General features: G+C 49.6%; 1 protein-coding gene across 5 annotated transcripts in view; it reads left to right on the top strand.

Moving 5' to 3' along the window:
- Positions 1 to 19,340, top strand: part of CADM3 (cell adhesion molecule 3) — a 116,154-nt gene that overhangs the window by 38,516 nt on the left and 58,298 nt on the right. For 2 of the 5 annotated variants that reach the window (XM_034756325.1, XM_034756324.1), the window contains exons 1-3: positions 1,578 to 1,947; positions 4,258 to 4,432; positions 16,864 to 16,977. The exons of 1 other annotated variant lie outside the window; for it this stretch is intronic. In XM_034756325.1, coding sequence (XP_034612216.1) covers positions 1,597 to 1,947; positions 4,258 to 4,432; positions 16,864 to 16,977 — 640 coding nt within the window. In that variant the 5' untranslated portion in view covers positions 1,578 to 1,596. Of the gene's footprint in view, positions 1 to 1,577; positions 1,948 to 2,598; positions 2,868 to 4,257; positions 4,433 to 16,863; positions 16,978 to 19,340 lie in introns of those variants that run through there. 2 more of the 5 variants (XM_034756326.1, XM_034756327.1) reach the window with 2 other exon arrangements.

Below are 19,340 nucleotides of genomic sequence, written 5' to 3'. Positions count from 1 at the left end.
CTGCATTCCATTTATTCCCTGGTTACCTATAGCTCTGTCAGGATGGGAATAAAGGCCTCTGTTTATTTTGCAACAGAGGGTCCTGTGGCACCTTTGAGATTAACAGAAGTATTGGGAGCATAAGCTTTCGTGGGTAGGAACCTCACTTCTTCAGATGCATCTAATGCATCTGAAGAAGTGCATCTGAAGAAGTGAGGTTCTTACCCACGATGCATCTGAAGAAGTGAGGTTCTTACCCACGAAAGCTTATGCTCCCAATACTTCTGTTAGTCTCAAAGGTGCCACAGGACCCTCTGTTGTTCTCTACTGCAGTTTCAACCAATTTTCCTGGTACTGAAGTTAGGCTTCCCGGCTTATTGCCAGGTTCACCTCTGGAGTCTTGTTTAAAAATCAGCATTGCATTAGCTATCCTCCAGTCATCTAATACAGAGGCTGATTTAAGGGATAGGTTTCATACTAAAGTTAGTAGTTCTGCAATTTCATATTTCAGTTCCTTCAGAACTCTTGGGTCTGAAGTGACTGAAGTGATCTGGTCATGGTGACTTATTACTGTTTAATTTATCAATTTGTTCCAAAACTTCCTCTATCAACACCTCAATCTGGGACAGTTCCTCACATCTGTCACCTAAAAAGAATGCCTCCAGTGTGGGAATCTCCTTCACATCCTCTGCAGTGAAGATTGATGCAAAAAATTCATTTAGTTTCTCTGCAATGGGCTTGTGTTCCTTGAGTGCTCCTTTTGCACCTCGATTGTTCAGTGACCCCACTGATTGTTCAACGGGCTTCCTGCTTCTGATGTACTTAAAAAAATTTCTGTTAGTTTTTGTGTCTTTTGCTAGTTGCTCTTCAAATTCTTTCTTGGCTTGCCTAGTGATTGTTTTCCACTTGACTTGTCAGAGTTTATGCTCCTTTCCATTTTCCTCAGTAGGATTTGACTTCCAATTTTTAAAGAATGCTGTTTTGCCTCTAACCGACTCTTTTACTCTGTTGTTTAGCCATGGTGGCATTTATTTATTTTTATTTGGGGTATACATTTAATGTGAGTCTCCATTATAGTTTTATTAGAAAGTTTCCATGCAGCTTGCAGGCATTTCATTCTTGTGGCAGCTCCTTTTAATTTCCATTTAACTAGCTTTCTGATATTTGTGTAGCTCCCCTTTTTGAAGTTAAATGCTACTGTGGTGGACTTCTTTTGTATTCGCCCTCCACGCACAAAGATGTTGAATTTAATTACATTCTTCTTAAAATGATAATCCCTATTGTATTCCATTGAGGGTTACGCATGCGCACCATGCACCTGAAGTCAGAGAATTTGAAAGTAGTGTCCATTGGTCTGCTCATGAGCCCTGGCTCGCCTCTGCTTCCATCCAAGATGATAAAGGGCGGGGCAGGCTGACCACGTCTCCAGTTCCTCCTCACCGTCACATGGTCTGGATCGGAACTTTCAATGTCCTTGTCTCTAAAACACTTTTAAATAAGATAATTGTACATAGTTTTAAGTTTTTTAGTAGTTTTACCAGTTTCTTGTAGTAATATTGTAGTTTAGTGATGGCAGAGGGGCTTGTTTTTTTCACCAGAACCTCTCCCCCCACCCCCATGAGTGAGTTTCGGACTATGCCCAGGACTACGGACTTCAAACTCTGCATCTCCTGCCCGTACTCCTTTTTGGACAACGACAAACACCAACACTGCTTCTACTGCTTAGGGGAAAGCTCACATCACGTCCAGGTGCAGTATTTGCCAGTCTTTCCCCAGCCACACTCAAGAACGCCGGGCTCTCTGTCTCCAGAAACACCTCATAGAGCTTGCCATGAGGCCTCATTCGGACCCAGGCCAGGGAACCCTCCCGCCCCGATACATCGGCCTAAATCAGCAAGGAGTACTACGTCCGAATCCTGTGTGTGTGGAACCACCCCCACGGACTTCATGGTGGGGACTAGTTGGGAGGTAAGGAAGCATACTCATAAGCTTAGGACTAAGTATTCCTCAAAATCAAAGACAGTGGAAGCTCCTTCTAAAAGTCCGAGCCATGGGGACAGAGCTTGTGCTAAGTCCATAGGCACGAGAAGAAATCCCACAAACAATGGAGCCAGCAGTTTCGAGCACTGGTCCACAGGTACCATCATCAGTGGCACCCCCACAAGATGTGGGATCCTCCCATTCTGGTAAAGTCCATGGCACTGGCACCAATAGCAGGCAAAGAGAGGGAGTTTCTGACACTGGGAAGATCCGGAACCGTAGCCAATCCCCAGCATGTGTTTGCCTTGCCAGACCCAGAGTCACCCCATCCATCAGGCCTCTCCGCCTCTAGAGAGATTATTCCTCCACCATGGGATATGCCCCGGTTTGGGATCCCTTGCCATCCATTCCAGTAATCTACACTCTTCCACTGGTTCTAACAGTGCTGTCATTTAAACTGGAGTCCACCTTCTCCTCCGATGAATCAGAAGTGGGAGAGGAACCTTCACCTGCCTCCTCCCATGGGATCCTTCTAGCAGGTGCTCGGACCTGCTGGTAGAGGAGGAACCCCTTAGTCTAGTCCTGGTGGTGCCACTGGAACTGGCGAAATTTCTGTCTTCATCTCTGGACGAAGCGGTGACTGCAGCATCCCCTTCTCCTCTGGATGACTTTTGGCAATTTCAGGAACTGTTGTGGAGAAACGCGGGGAAACTCCAAATTCCCCTGGAAGAAATCCGGGATAGTCAGCATAAGTTGCTTGATATCCTCCACACTTTGAGCCTTGCCAGAATTGCACTGCCAATTAATGACACTATTCTGGAGCCTGCCAAGACAGCGTAGCACACCCCTGCCACATGTATAGCTAGCCCCAAAGGGGCTGAAAAATGTTACTCTGTTCCTGCCAAGGGGTATGAATTCCTTTTGTTCTCATCCTCCTCCAAACTCCCTAGTTGCCCAGGTGGCGACTGAATGAGCCAAACAACAGCACCCTTGATATACACCAGCTGATAAGGAGGGCAAATGTGGATTTTTTCCTCATCTAGCCTTCATGTCAGGATCATGAATTATCACACATTACTAGCCACGTAGGACTTCTTGAATTACAATAAATTCAAGGAATTTACTGATAGCCTGCAACAACACAATTGGGCTCATTTTCAGATGCTTATTGAGGAAGGGAAGCTGCTAGCCAGAACAACCCTCCAGTCAGTGGTAGATGCAGCAGATATTTCCCCCAGGGCCATGGCTACAGCCATAGTTATGCTTAGGGAGTCTTGGCTCCATTCCTCTGGTTTCCTCAGGGAGGTACAGAGCGCTATTGAAGACCTCCCTTTCGATGAATCCCATCGTTTTAACCAAAAGACAGCTGAATCGCTGCAAATCCTCAAGGATTCCAGAGACACTCTCGGCATATATACTCATCCCGAAGCACAAATTCCACTGCCCACCCAACGCTGTAGGTCCCCCCAATTCTACCCTCAGAGACCGTATGAGCCCCTGAGGAAACGCCAAAAGATTCTGATCTTGCCGCCCAGGCCCTCCTCACAGGTTTTGATGTTGCAGCTACAACCTCCAGCCAAGAGGTATTTCTGACGTGACCCCGAGAGCTGCCAAACACTATACTTACCGCTTCATGACCCCCCTACCCCCTTTTGGGTCGTTTAGCACTCTTCTCATGCTTGGAGTGCAATAACAAGGAACAAATGGGTGTTGAAAGTCAGTGAAGTCAGGCTTTCATTGTATCGGCATCCATTGATCCCTTTGCCTTCAGCTGGGGGAAGTCTCTGAAAGGAAGAAGCCCCTTGCCTGACAGTCTCTTAGATGGCGCTAAAGATGGTAATAACTGGCTCCATACTTTACAATGCAAAGGCTTTCACTGTTTTGCCTTCTTTTCTGTATCTCACACTTTGCTAGCTCTTCTGGTCGCTTAGGAGCTGGCATTTAAACCTCCTGTTCTCCCTGAGCAGCTCTGCATTAAACATTAAACATTAAACAGTGTTAAACAAGTCCCAGGGCAAGCAAACCATTAAACATCCTTTTTACCTTTTATTAAAGATACAGAAAAGAAGGCAAAACAGTGAAAGCCTTTGCATTGTAAAGTGTGAAGTCAGGCTTTCATTGTATCAGTATCCCTTGTTCCCTTTCTGTTCAGTGGGGGAAGTCTCTATAAGGAAAAGCCCCTTGTCTGACAGTCTCTTAGATGGCACTAAATACGGTAATAACTGTTCTTTTGGGGAAAAGAGTGGGCTGGAGCGCATATTGTTGCTGTTGTTGTTGAAGTCCAATCTCATTTCCTAGAACAAGACAAACAGACACGAGAGGAGAGAAAAGATCAGCAAAGAGAAAATGCTGCTTCTGTCTCTGGTGCTGATTCTCACTTGCAATCTTACTGCTGCAGAAACACAGGCCCAGCAGAGGTCTCATCAGCTGCTACAAGACCTGGCAAACTTGTACCAGCATCGAGCTTTTCAGGGTATTGCTTTGAACTACTTTTCTGGTCAGAGACTTACAGCATTGTTGCAAAATATACAGTCTTGGCAATCTAAGTCACTCTCATTAGCCAGAAGGTAAAAGGAGAAAGCTAGGAAAGGGAAGAAATAAGGTAGAGAAGGAGAAGGACACATGTGGGGTGGGGGAGGAGGGAAGAAAAGGGGAGACAAAATCTCATATCCCAGGTGGAGTTTGGGATTTAGCCAGAGGTGGTAGAGATGGTGATATTATCTGGGTCCCTCTCTCCAGCCTGGTCTGGTCAGGACACCTCTCAGGATTAGGATGATGACGGTTCGGGGTTCCAGGAGATGGTGGAGATGACAGCCATGATGGTGAAGCTTTCTCCATTTTTGTATTTCAGTCAGTTGTGTCAGAGTAGCCAACTTTCCCCCAAAGAGTTTTTTTTGGAAGACCCCAAAAAGGGAGTGATGGGTGGTGTTACCTGCACATTCTAGGGCACCCCACCTTTACCTTTTTGTGGGCTCAAGGCATAACCTTGTTAATTTAGGCACCCCCACCCTTACCCAGTTCCTAGGGCTCAGGGCCACCCATATCCATTTCCTAGGGCTCAGGTTGTAACTAGTTCCCAGGGCTCCGGGTCAAAGGCATCTATCCATACCCAGTTTCTAGGGCTCAGGGCATACTCTTCTGCGGGTTTGTGGGGCCTCTTACCAGTGAAAGAGCCTTACACAGTAATATAGTAATATTATTAACCTCTATTTATTAACAGTTACCAAAACAGAATACTCACACTAAGCATAGAATGCTCACCACTCCCAATAAGGCAGACAAACTTTTCCTGCTGGCCAGCGCAGCTCCTCTAGCTTCTGCACAGTAGAATCATAGAATCATAGAATATCAGAGTTGGAAGGGACCTCAAGAGGTCATCTAGTCCTACCCCCTGCTCAAAGCAGGACCAACCCCAACTAAATCATCCCAGCCAGGGCTTTGTCAAGCCTGCCTTAAAAACCTCCAAGGAAGGAGACTCCACCACCTCCCTAGGTAACGCATTCCAGTGTTTCACCACCCTCCTAGTGAAATAGTTTTTCCTGATATCCAACCTGGACCTCCCCCACTGCAACTTGAGACCATTGCTCCTTGTTCTGTCGTCTGCCACCACTGAGAACAGCCGAGCTCCATCCTCTTTGGAACCCCCCTTCAGGTAGTTGAAGGCTGCTATCAAATCCCCCCTCATTCTTCTCTTCTGGAGACTAAACAATCCCAGTTCCCTCAGCCTCTCCTCATAAGTCATGTGCTCCAGACCCCTAATCATTTTTGTTGCCCTCCGCTGGACTCTTTCCAATTTTTCCACATCCTTCTTGTAGTGTGGGGCCCAAAACTGGACACAGTATTCCAGATGGGGCCTCACCAATGTCGAATAAAGGGGAACGATCACGTTCCTTGATCTGCTGGCAATGCCCCTACTTATACAGCCCAAAATGGGGTTAGCCTTCTTGGCAACAAGAGCACACTGTTGACTCATATCCAGCTTCTCATCCACTGTGACCCCTAGGTCCTTTTCTGCAGAACTGCTACCTAGCCATTCGGTCCCTAGTCTGTAGCAGTGCATGGGATTCTACCGTCCTAAGTGCAGGACTCTGCACTTGTCCTTGTTGAACCTCATCAGGTTTTTTTCGGCCCAGTCCTCTAATTTGTCTAGGTCCCTCTGTATCCGATCCCTACCCTCTAGTGTATCTACCACGCCTCCTAGTTTAGTGTCATCTGCAAACTTGCTGAGAGTGCAGTCCACACCATCCTCCAGATCATTAATAAAGATATTAAACAAAACCGGCCCCAGGACTGACCCTTGGGGCACTCCGCTTGAAACCGGCTGCCAACTAGACATGGAGCCATTGATCACTACCCGTTGAGCCCGTCGATCTAGCCAGCTTTCTATCCACCTTACAGTCCATTCATCCAGCCCATACTTCTTTAACTTGGCGGCAAGAATACTGTGGGAGACCGTATCAAAAGCTTTGCTAAAGTCAAGGAATAACACATCCACTGCTTTCCCCTCATCCACAGAGCCAGTTATCTCATCATAGAAGGCAATTAGGTTAGTCAGGCACGACTTCCCCTTCGTGAATCCATGCTGACTGTTCCTGATCACTTTTCTCTCCTCTAAATGTTTCATAATTGATTCCTTGAGGACCTGCTCCATGATTTTTCCAGGGACTGAGGTGAGGCTGACTGGCCTGTAGTTCCCTGGATCCTCCTTCTTCCCTTTTTAAAAGATGGGCACTACATTAGCCTTTTTCCAGTCATCTGGGACCTCCCCCGATCGCCATGAGTTTTCAAAAATAATGGCTAAAGGCTCTGCAATCTCACCCGCCAACTCCTTTAGCACCCTTGGATGCAGCGCATCCGGCCCCATGGACTTGTGCACGTCCAGTTTTTCTAAATAGTCCCGAACCACTTCTTTCTCCACAGAGGGTTGGTCACCTTTTCCCCATGCTGTACTGCCCAGTGCAGCAATCTGGGAGCTGACCTTGTGCGTGAAGACAGAGGCAAAAAAATCATTGAGTACATTAGCTTTTTCCACATCCTCGGTCACTAGGTTGCCTCCCTTATTCAGTAAGGGGCCCACACTTTCCTTGATTTTCTTCTTGTTGCTAACATACCTGAAGAAACCCTTCTTGTTACTCTTAACATCTCTTGCTAACTGCAACTCCAAGTGTGATTTGGCCTTCCTGATTTCACTCCTGCACGCCTGAGCAATATTTTTATACTCCTCCCTGGTCATTTGTCCAATCTTCCAGTTCTTGTAAGCTTCTTTTTTGCGTTTAAGATCAGCAAGGATTTCACTGTTTAGCCAAGCTGGTCGCCTGCCATATTTACTATTCTTTCTACACATCGGGATGGTTTGTTCCTGCAACCTCAATAAGGATTCTTTAAAATACAGCCAGCTCTCCTGGACCCCTTTGCCCTTCATGTTATTCTCCCAGGGGATCCTGCCCATCTGTTCTCTGAGGGAGAACTGCTTTTCTGAAGTCCAGGGTCCGTATTCTGCTGCTCTCCTTTCTTCCTTGTGTCAGGATCCTGAACTCGACCATCTCATGGTCACTGCCTCCCAGGTTCCCATCCACTTTTGCTTCCCCTACTAGTTCTTCCCTGTTTGTGAGCAGCAGGTCAAGAAAAGCTTTGCCTCTAGTTGGTTCCTCCAGCACTTGCACCAGGAAATTGTCCCCTACACTTTCCAAAAATTTCCTGGATTGCCTGTGCACCGCTGTATTGCTCTCCCAGCAGATATCAGGGTGATTAAAGTCTCCCATGAGAACCAGGGCCTGCGATCTAGCAACTTCTGCTAGTTGCCAGAAGAAAGCCTCATCCACCTCATACCCCTGGTCTGGTGGTCTATAGCAGACTCCAACCACGACATCACCCTTGTTGCTCACACTTCTCAACTTTATCCAGAGACTCTCAGGTTTTTCTGCAGTTTCATACCGGAGCTCTGAGCAGTCATACTCCTCTCTTACATACAACGCAACTCCCCCACCTTTTCTGCCCGGCCTGTCCTTCCTGAACAGTTTATATCCATCCATGACAGTACTCCAGTCATGTGAGTTATCCCACCAAGTCTCTGTTATTCCAATCACATCATAGTTCCCTGACTGTGCCAGGATTTCCAGTTCTCCCTGCTTGTTTCCCAGGCTTCTTGCATTTGTGTATAGGCACTTAAGATAACTCCTCGATCGTCCCTCTTTCTCAGCATGAGACAGGAGTCCTCCCCTCTTGCGCTCTCCTGCTTGTGCTTCCTCCCAGGATCCCATTTCCCCACTTACCTCAGGGCTTTGGTCTCCTTCCCCCGGTGAACCTAGTTTAAAGCCCTCCTCACTAGGTTAGCCAGCCTGCTGGCGAAGATGCTCTTCCCTCTCTTCGTTAGGTGGAGCCCGTCTCTGCCTAGCACTCCTTCTTCTTGGAACACCATCCCATGGTCGAAGAATCCAAAGCCTTCTCTCCGACACCACCTGCGTAGCCATTCGTTGACTTCCACGATTCGACGGTCTCTACCCCGGCCTTTTCCTTGCACAGGGAGGATGGATGAGAACACCACTTGCGCCTCAAACTCCTTTATCCTTCTTCCCAGAGCCACGTAGTCTGCAGTGATCTGCTCAAGGTCATTCTTGGCAGTATCATTGGTGCCCACGTGGAGAAGCAGGAAGGGGTAGCAATCCGAGGGCTTGATGAGTCTCGGCAGTCTCTCTGTCACATCGTGTATCCTAGCTCCTGGCAAGCAGCAGACCTCTCTGTTTTCCCGGTCGGGGCGGCAGATAGATGACTCAGTCCCCCTGAGGAGGGAGTCCCCGACCACCACCACCCTCCTCCTCCTCTTGGGAGTGGTGGTCGTGGAACCCCCATCTCTAGGACAGTGCATCTTTTGCCTTCCAATTGGTGGAGTCTCCTTCTGCTCCCTTCCCTCAGATGGGTCATCTAGTCCACTCTCCGCATTAGTACCTGTAGAGAGAACATGGAAACGATTGCTCACCTGTATCTCCATTGCTGGTGCATGGACGCTCCTCTTTCTCCTTCTGGAGGTCACATGCTGCCAAACCTCTTCACAATCCTTCTGTCCCTGCTGCGCCTGCTCTGAATCTTCAGAACATTGTGGCCGTAGAAGCATTTCCTGACGTCTGTCCAGGAAATCTTCATTTTCCCTTATGCAACGCAGAGTCGACACTCATTTCTCCAGCCCTCGAACCTTCTCTTCCAACATGGAGACCAGCTTGCACTTTGTACAGACAAAGTCGCTTCTGTCCTGTGGAAGAAAGACAAACATGGCACAACCTGTGCAGGTTACAACAGCTGATCGCTCACCTTCCATATCACCGTCCTCTTAAGAGCTTCCTCAACTGTTGCAGGAACTACTCAGAGAAACCTGCAGATGAAAGCCTCAGTGCGCTCTCCCCACGCGAACTCCCAGGCAAACTCCTGCTGTTTGCCTCTGCTGTTCGCCGCTCCAATAGGGTCGGCAGGGTGTTTAGGTCTGGCAGCTCTGATCTTGGCCTGTGTCCTGGAGTTAGGGTCCAAAGAACTCGCTTTTGTACCCCAGTTTATATAGTTAAACTTGAGTCCTACTTAGCTGTACCTTAACCAATCATTTTAAACAAAGTGCTACAAAATAATTCTTTGACCAATCCTAACATATTGCAAAACAATTCTTTACCCAATCATACCCCACCACCTTAGCTGATTTAAATCTTGCAAAATGAGTTATGCAACAGACAGAAACAATCAAAGAACCAGACAGAGACCATACAGATAAACAGTAGAGAAGTGAGGACCATAAAGGCAAAAACAATAAAGAAGTATAGATTTCACAATTACAACTGTTGATAAGTGATTTCTTGCCAGACAGAATGCCATCAAACAAAGTTTTCTTTAACCATCTTAAGATCTGTTTCTTTATCTGGTGATGGTGGGTACTATTAATATAGGAGCGCCTTCTTAATAGCTTGATATTTCATTGATTTAATGTCATTTAGATGGAATGTGAGGATGTGACTTTCTGCTTTTTAACTCATGGCTGCTGCCCTAATGTGGCTGCAGAAGGAAGGCCTCAGACTTTACCGGTGGAATAGCCCAGCTCCTTGTTATTTTATTCACCATTTAGATCTAATTTCTGACAAAGCAATTCTGGTTCCACACTTCTCGTTTGCATTAGCCAGATGATCAAGGGTTTTATCTCGTAGGGTTTGAGCACGCAGTCATTCTCCTGAATTGCTGCACCCAGCTGCAAAGGAGTTAAATGCCTGCCTGCCCCTCCATCCTGCATGCCAACCCCTTGCCCCTAGAGTGCCTTGAGCTATGGGCATACCAGCCAGCAATCAAACTCCATCCTCCAGCGACAGCTTCCTGGGGGTTGGACTCTCTCTTCTCTGCAGGGAGAACAGAACATAAAGTTCTGGTATTCCCTGGGGGCATGATTCTGATGGATGAGGGATATTTCCTTCTGTGCTTGGGCTCTCTGCCGTCCCATCTGGAAGGTAAAGAGCCCCAGTGAATCAGAGCCAGAGAATAGCTCAGGGACCAGGGCAGCAGCCTTCCATGCAGGATGTTTCCAGGGCTTTGCTCACTCCCCTCTTCCCTGGGAGACAGTTCCCCAGCCCTAATCCATCTCTCTACCACAGAGCTTTCCTGGCGATGAAGCTCACGGTTCCTTTTGTTCATTCCATCCCATTGCTCCTACTTACACCCCCTAAATCATGCTCCCTTTTGTGCACTACAGGCCTGTCAGCTGTAATCTCACACACATGCGTACTCATGCACACACTGTAATATACATGCCCAGACACTAGCACATGTACAGATGAGCACACACATACATGCTAGTGTGTATGCACACACACATCCTTAATTACCATTTCACCAAATAATCAGGTTTAGCTCCTTAGTATTTTCATATAAAGGAATCCTTCTAGCATCTTTGCTACTGTTCTCTGAACTCCATCCAGCTGGTCAATACCTTTGCCATGAGGTGTCCAGGATGGAAACAATATCCTGGAGTGCTCTAGAGAGGGCCCATCCCCTCCCTGCTCTGGGGATACAGACCAAACTCACAGTACCCTCTTGCAGCCCTGTGATGCTGGGAGCTGCTATTCACCCTCCCTACTCAGGCTCTTCTACCCTTTCCTGCTGCCCAGTTGTTTTCCTCCCACTGACTATCTGGGTCTGGGATATTTCCCAGACATCAGACCTGGTATTTCCCAAGCAGAATCCCAGTTTGTCCTTCCCATATGTCCAGCTTCTGCAGATCTCTAGGATTATGTCTCTGTCCTTCAGGTGCCAGCAGTTCCTCCCAGTTTAGTATCATCTGCATTGCATATTATCCACCTAGAGCCTTGGTGAAGATCCAGGAAGCGATAGGGTTGCCAACCTTCCAGGACTGACTTGGAGTCTCCAGGAATTAAAGATTAATCTTTAATTAAAGATCATGTCACATGATGAAACCTCCAGGAATATATCCAAACCAAATTAGCAACTCTAGGAAGAGAGCAGGTCTAGCAATGGTCGTGGCAGTGCCCAGCGATACTGGGGAGGTTAACACTGCTCTTTGTTTATGGCCCTGCAGCTAGTTTTCTGTCTTGGATGCAGTTTTCATTCCCCAGCCAATTTGAATTAATTATAAGCACAGGGTTTAGGAGACACCATGTCAAATTCTTTGCTAAAATCCATAGCTGATGTCTTCTGCTTTGTCTTCATCCTTTCCCTTTGTAAAATGCATGTCAACAAAAACAATCAGCTGTGTGTGTGTCAAGATTTATTCCCCAAAGCAACTTACTGCTCATGATTCCATTCCCCTCTAGATGTTTAGTGATGCTTGTCAGTGTTCCATCCATTATTTTATATGGGGTGATGGAAGAGTGAGACTTTCAGGTGTTAATTTCCAGGATAGACTCTTGCTTCCTTCTGTGAAGATCAGTACTACAATGCATTTGCTTCCCCCCGGTTGTCCACGATATTTGCCCTGGTCTCTGTGACTTTCCCAAAATTCCTGCCATTGGTGCAGTAAGCTGGTTACCCGATTCCCTTATTGCTCCCATCTGCCATTGTGCTGCCCATTCACTGTCCAGAGCAGAGTGTGAGGAACTTCACAAGGACCTAACCAAGCCATGTGAACAGGCCACCTGGTGGTAGGGGAAGTTCAGTGTTGATAAATGCAAAGTAATGGACGTCGGAGGGCAATGTTTGAATTGCTCATACACCTCCCTGGGATCTAAATTAACTGTAACAGTTCATGGAAAAGACCTGGGCATCATTATTGACAGGCCAAGTGAGACCTCTTTCCAAAGTCCAAAAAGGCAAAGGACACGTATAAGGGATGAGATGGAGAATGATAAAGGGAATAGTTTATCGCCATTCTATAAATCAGTAGTGCAGCCTCACCTGGATACTGTGATGCACTGATCATCCCAGCAAGGGATTCAAGGAGGTCAGAGAAGTGTGACAAGAGTGAGTAGGGGTCTGCGAAACCTCTGCTATGAGGAGACACTGAATAGATTGGGATTGTTACTTGAGAGCGGGGACATGGGAAAAGTTTATAAAATAGTGACTGGTCTGGAGAAGGGAGACTGGGGAATTCTAGTTTCCTTGCCTCTTAACAGAAGAGTGAAGGATGTTCACTGACACTGAAAGGTGGCAAACTCAGAACTGATAAGAGAAAATACATTTTTCCTCATCAGATAATTAGACTCTGGAACTCACTGCCACAGGAACTCACTGAGGCCAAGAACATAGAAAAACTGAAAGAAGGATTTCTACTGAGAATGAGACTACACAGAGCTAGAATATATAATACTAAATAAAAGGATTTGGAGAGTTATGGGATTGGGTCTGAAGCGTAACATTTGTATATCATGGCGAGGGTAAATGGATAAGAAGGGATTTAAAATGAGGCCTGGATGTGCTGGACATCAGCTGATCTGTAAAAGTCTATATAGTGTTTGGCAGTTAAACATTAGAAAGATAGCTATTAGCCACCTCCTCCCCCTCCCCCACTGAATGGGGGCCTGTGGATGATGACCAGTTCCTGCTGAGGGGGGGTTATCTTCAGAAAACTGCTTTGAAAAACAGGTGTGGAGGGTGTTGGCTGGCATCGGGGTGCAAGGTGGGGACCTCTGGACACAGCGGCAGGAGGCTGTCAGTCTCCAGTGCAGGGGGAGGTCAGAGAAGGAGCTTGTTTTTTAGAGATGTGAGGGTTTCCTTTGGGTCGAAGTGAGCGAAGGGTGGCTGGCCTTTGTGGACAAGGCAAAGGGCATCACACAGCTCCTCTCAGCTCAGCCCCTTTCCCTCTGTGTGTAACTCACTCTCCCTAGCAGCACCCCCTGGGGGTTCATACCAGCACCTGGACAGCAAAATCCATCAGCTCAGAGAGGAGGCACAGGCAAGGTAGGCTGGAGCCAACCCCTCCCAGCCAGAGGTATCTTTTAGGGTTGCCAACTTTCTAGTCGCACAAAATCGAACACCCTAGCCCCACCCCTGCCCTGAGGCCCTGCCCCTTTCTTGAGGCCCCACCCACGCTCACTACATTCCCCCTCCCTCAGTGACTCACTCTCCCCCACCCTCACTCACTTTCACTGGGCTAGGGCAGGGGGTTGGGGTGCGGGAGGTGGTAAGGGCTCTAACTGGGGGTGTGGGCTCTGTTTGGGACCAGAAATGAGGGGTTCAGGGTGTGGGAGGGGGCTCAGGACTGGGGCAGGGAGTTGGGGTGCTGGAGGGGGTGAGGGCGTTGGGCTGGGGGTGGTGGCTCTGGGGTGGGGCTGGGGATGAGGGGTTTGGGATCCAGGAGAGTGCTCCGGGTTTGTGGGGGGCTCAGGGCTGGGGCAGAGAGTTGGGGCTCGGGATTGGATCATGGGCTTACCTCGGGCAGTTAGCGGCTCAGCGGGGGCGGCTCCCAGTCAGCGGCGCCGTGCGGGGGCTAAGGTAGGCTGCCTGGCTGCTCTGGGCCTGGCACCACACTGCGCACTCTCCAGAAGCAGCCAACTGATCTGGGTCCTAGGTAGGGGGCCAGGAGGCTCCACGTGCCACTATCACCCACAGGCACCGCCCTCACGCCCAGCTCCCATTGGCTGGTTCCTGGCCAATGGCAGTGTGGAACCGGTGCTTGGGGCGGGAGCAGTGTGCAGAGCCCAGTGGCCTCCCACCTAGAAACCAGACTTGCTGGCTGCTTCCGGGGTGCAGCACGGTGCTAGCCAGGCCAGGTAGGGACTAGCCTGCCTTAGTGCCGCACCATCGCCAGCCAGACTTTTAATGGCCCGGTCGGCAGTGCTGACCAGAGCCACCAGGGTCCCTTTTTGTCCGGGTGTTCCAGTTGAAAACTGGACACCTGGTCACCCTAGTATCTTCTGCCAGCAAGGGGTGTGTGTGTGTATGTGTAAGGGCTCCATCAGGCCCCACAAGGAGGGAGCCCAAACACTAAGGAGGAGCCATGAGAGAAGGGGGAGGGCGAGGCAGACAGGATATGAAACCCCTCTCATCAGGGCAAAAGCCTGCCTCTGTAGTGACCAGGAGGCTTCCCTGAGATGGTATATTGAGGACTGTTAAAATTGTAGGCAGTCACTTCAAATCTCAGGGGTTCCTGGTCCTGCTTGGGGGCTCTGTAGGGAAACATGCAGTTGCGGCCTGGCAGCAGACAGTCTGCAGCCAGGCAGCCTATATTAGTGGGAGAGGGGGAGTTGTGTCTCTCTGAGGGAGCAGCCTGCTTTCTCTCTTTCTGTTTTGGGGTTCTTGTGGGTTATCATTTTGAGTTGTAAGTACTAAAGCAGTGTTATATTGCAACTTTCCTGCAGGAGTATTTAATGTATGTAGTTAACTACTCTGTGGGTTTGCCATGACCATTCTACCTGGGGCATGCAAGCCCAGTGCTGCTCACTGTGTGGAACTTGCATCATAGGTGCCGAGTTTCTAATCTGCTGGGGGGTGCTCCAGGCCCCGACCCCACTCTACCCCTTCCCCCAATGCCCCACCCCCACCCTGCTTCTTCCCATTCCCGCTCTGCCCCGCCTCTTCCCGTCCCTCCTTTTCTCCGCTCAGTTCCGCCCCCTCCCCTGAGCGCTCTGCACCTTCGCTCCACCCCCTCCACTCCAGCAGATCCGCAGCAGGCGGTAGGCGCAGGGAGGGAGGGGTAGGTGCTGATTGGCGGGGCCCACCAGCGGGCAGGAGGCACTGGGGGGAGGGAGAGGTATTGATGGGGGGCTGCTGGTGGGTGCTAAGAGTTGGCACCTGTGACTTGCACATTCCTCCAAAGCAGCCATGGCTCATCTCACATTGGGAGCCAGGGTTGGATGGGTGGGGTCTCATCCAGTCTGGTGATTCCCATGTCTCTGGGCTATTGAGAGGGGGAAGAAACCATCAGCAGCTCCCTGCCCCCTCACCTGGTACAGCTGCTGGGTGTGTACTGTCCACTGCTCCCCATGCACAGCACCCTGGCCCAGATACTTCTGCTGTATGGGGTACTGTCTATTTACTGCTCCCTGTCCCCAGTGCCTTGGCTCTGCGTGACAAAGTGGGAATTTTCTGTATTTGTATAACTCCTATGTGGGCATCAGTTTCCCCTGAGTTTCACATGATTACCGAGTGCGGGTAGAAAGGACTGTTTGCTCTCAGAGAGACAAGGTGGGTGAGGTAACATCTTTTATTGGACCATCTTCAGTTGGTGAGAGAGACAAGCTTTTGAGCTAACACAGAGCTCTTCTTCAGATCTGGGAAAACTTCTCAGAGTGGCACAGCTAAGTACAAATTGGAACCGATTATTTAGCCACTGCAGTCATAGGACTAAAAAGGGGGTGTGTGGGTTAAAGATTGTTGTAATAAGCCATCAATCCACTGTCGTTATTAAGTCCATGATTTTTAGTGTCTAGCAAACTTATAAATTTAAGCTCCTAGGCTCATTTTTTGAAGGTGTTGTACAGGTTTCCTTTGAGGATGAGAACTGAGAGGCCAGGTTAGAGTGATCACTTTTCGAAGCATTTGCCCACAGGTGCTATGGTGTTTTTGTCTTTTAGCGTTTTTCAGTGTGAGTTCATTTGAGAGCACAGTGATTGTCTCATTTCACCCTCAGAATTGTTATTGGAGCATTTAGTGCACTAGACGAGGTACAACACGTGTTGGGATAGCTCTTCTAGGATCTGTGGATCTTGAAAGGTATGTTGCGGGAGCTATTGATCATCATAGCAGTGATGCTATGTCTGCAAATTTTGTATCTGTTGTTCTGGCAGGTTCTGATGCCGCTGGTGGGTCCTGGTCTGTGGGGAGCTTGCTTCTAATGATGAGTTGGTGAGGCAGGTGGGTTGTTTGAAGGCCAGAAGAGGGGGTTTAGGAAGGGTTTCTTTCAGGCTGTGGTCCCCTGTGACAGTGCAGGGTGAGAACAGGTGAGCCTGCACTCTGATCACCCGATGTAAATTAGTTCTCCTTGAGAAAGCTTAGGGAGGTAATTAGAGAATCGGACTGGATGGATGGACGGGATGGGAAGCCAAGAAGGAAGTCCGATGGGGGGAGGAGAGGGAAACAGGATGGGACGGGACCAGACCAGACAAGAGCTAGTTGAGCCCAGTTACACTGAGACCACAGGGGTGGGAGACCTTGTTCCCTTCAGGACCAGAAGTGCTGTTGGTGCTGTAAATGGACTGTTGCACAGGGATTGCTGTAGAAATGGTGGAGCAAACTTAAAATAAAAGGGTTTGGTGAAGGCACAACCACTGGAGTCCATGCAGTTTCTGCGGGGAAGAAGGTGGGAGAGGAGCCATGCCCCGTGACATGTGGGCGCTTGTCCAGGATCTTGACTCCCCCAGTTGTGGCGATTGAGAGACACGGGGGAGGCTGCTGCAAATATTTGGCACCCGTAAGATGGAGCAGACTCTGCAGTGGTTGGTGGACCAGCAGAAGAAGCTGCAACAGAGCATGCAATCTTTCCAACAGGCACACCAGCTGGAGAGACAATCCCTGCTGGCCTGACAAGCAAAGCAACAGAGGAGCTTGCAGAAATTTATCAGGGAGCAAGCACAAGTGCAGCAGCAGTTGCTTCAGACACTGGTGAGTCCTGGTACGGGGAACGGTAACTGGAGCCTGGGGGTCGGCCTGTGTAAAATGGGACCTGCCGCTGACCCCAATGCTTTTTAATGACATTTGAGAGGGTAGCAATGGGAGCTGGCTGGGACAGAGGAATGTGCCCCCCCCCCGTTAGCACCCAATTTGGCGGGGGAGCTCAAGTGGCCTGCATGGTCTTGGGTGACAGACCAAGGACTTTGATGTCGTTAAGGCAGCCATGCTTGTCCGAGTGGGATTGTCTACAGAGAAATATTGGCAGATGTTTTGGGCTGTTAGATAGGCTGGAGATGTACGGGCCAGGAAATGTGCCCAAAGGTTAACTGATTGGGCTACCTTCTGGTTGAAGCCAGGCACGCAGACTGTGGGTGAAATCATGGACGCCATATCCTGGAGCAATTTCTACAAAGCATTCCAGAGAACACTCGTGTCTTGGTGAGGAGGCACCAACCCACAATCCTGGAGACAGCGGTCAAACACACAAAAGAGTTTGAGGAAGCAGATTTTCCCCACAAGGGTGCGCATTTGTTTAACAGGCTCGAGCGAGGAAAGAGGGTTGGAGAAGTGGTAGGGATGAAGCCTACAGAGAACCCACTCCAGGGAGGCTGGAAATTACCTGTTACCAATGTGGGAGACAGGGCCTATAAAAAGAGACTGCCCATCTATGGACTGGGAACTGGCATAATGTTGTGGTTGGACTGTGACCTGCAACAGAGGAAAATGCCAACCATCTCAATGAAGGTGGTGAAGGGATGGGAGAAGGGCCTAGTGGACACTATATCAGGATGTTCGCTGGCTAGGAAAGATGTGGTAAAGCCACACTGGATCCTTCTCAGAGACAGGCTGAGTTTGGAGTGCATCATGGGGAGAGAAAGCTCTGCCCATTGGCCGAGATTCCCCTGAAGGTTTGGAGAGAGTTCAGGTGGAAATGGGTTGGGATTGTGGATAGATTGCCACATCCAGTGGTGGTAGGGATGGACTGGAGCCCCTTCCCCTTTAAGAGGAAAGCAGTTAGTTGGGGTCCATGGCAGAAAGGAACTGGTCAAAGATGGAGAAAGGGCGTGAAGTAGAGGAGCAGGAAAACCCTAGACAACGTGATATAAGCCGAGGGTGGCAAAGGAAAACAAACGTTCCCAAGCGGAAAGCGGAAAAAAGGAGGAATTAGCCGAATGGGCATTAGGAGAAAAGGGAAGGCAGGACATACCAGAGTGGGATGGGCTGTTCTCGGAAGGTTCACTACCAGGGCCTCGAGAAGAGGAGCCCTGAGATAAGTGGGTAGGACTAGGAGAGCAAGTGTGCACAGAGGAACAACATGGGAAGGGGACAGGACAGACCCCACTCCAAAGCAAAGAGAGTGACAGGGAGGAGTTAAACCCTCGAGTTGCCCTTGGTGTGAAGACCAGTGGGTCAAAACAAAATCATGAGGGTGTCCTCCACCCACAAAATGTGACTTCTGTAGGTGGAGGGGGGATAATCACCCTGGGAGTGAGCACAGGAAAGAGGTACCTGGCACCTCCTCTAGAGAAGGGCGGGCCAGAGGCAGAAGGACCGTCAGCGGTAGGCAAGGGTGGAGGTGCGTGACAGAGTGCAGGGTGCACACAGGTGAGTCTGTCCTTTGATCACTCCGATGTTCATTAGTTCCCCTTGAGAAAGTTGAGGGAGATAATTAGATCTTCTGGCTGGGCTGACAAGGAGGCAGGAAGGAAGTCCCACAGGGGCGGGGAAGAGAGAGGGGACCAGGGCTAGTTGAAACCAGTTACACTGAGGTTCTCAGGGGAGGGAGACATTTGTACCCCACAGGTCCTGGGGAGAGGGCCAAAAGGGTTGTTGGTGCTGTAAATAGACTGTTGCACAGGGATTGCTGTAGAAATGGTGGAGGGAACTTAAAATAAAAGGGTCTGGTGAAGGAACAAGAACTAGAGTCTGTGCAGTTTCTGCAGGGAAGAAGGTAGGAAAGGAGCCATGACCCGTAACATCCCCATTGAGCTAAGTTCCCTCTAAGCTGCGCGGCCATGCAGCAGGCTATTAAGGGCCGCACAGCGGACAGAGGTGCTCTCCCCCAGTCCTGGGCTGCTGCAGCAAGAGAGGGGTGGGGGGAGTCCTCTCTCCCCACCGCAGCCCTGGAGCAGCCTGCACCCCAAACCCCTCATCCCTGCCCCCCCCCCAGAGCCCGCATCCCCAGCCAGAATCCTCACCCCCCTGCACCTCAACCCTCTGCCCCAGCCCTGAGCCCCCTCCCACACTCTGAACCCCTCATCCCCGGCCCCACTCCAGAGCCCATACCCCCCCCCCCACCCCAACTCCCTGCCCTAGCCCTGAGCCCCCTCCTGCACCCCAAACCCCTCATCCCT

The sequence above is a fragment of the Trachemys scripta genome, chromosome 24 (genome assembly GCF_013100865.1).
Source record: "Trachemys scripta elegans isolate TJP31775 chromosome 24, CAS_Tse_1.0, whole genome shotgun sequence".
NCBI classification, from domain to species: domain Eukaryota; kingdom Metazoa; phylum Chordata; order Testudines; family Emydidae; genus Trachemys; species Trachemys scripta.
Note: the sequence above shows the minus strand (reverse complement) of the source record. Positions and strands in the feature narration are given on the sequence as shown.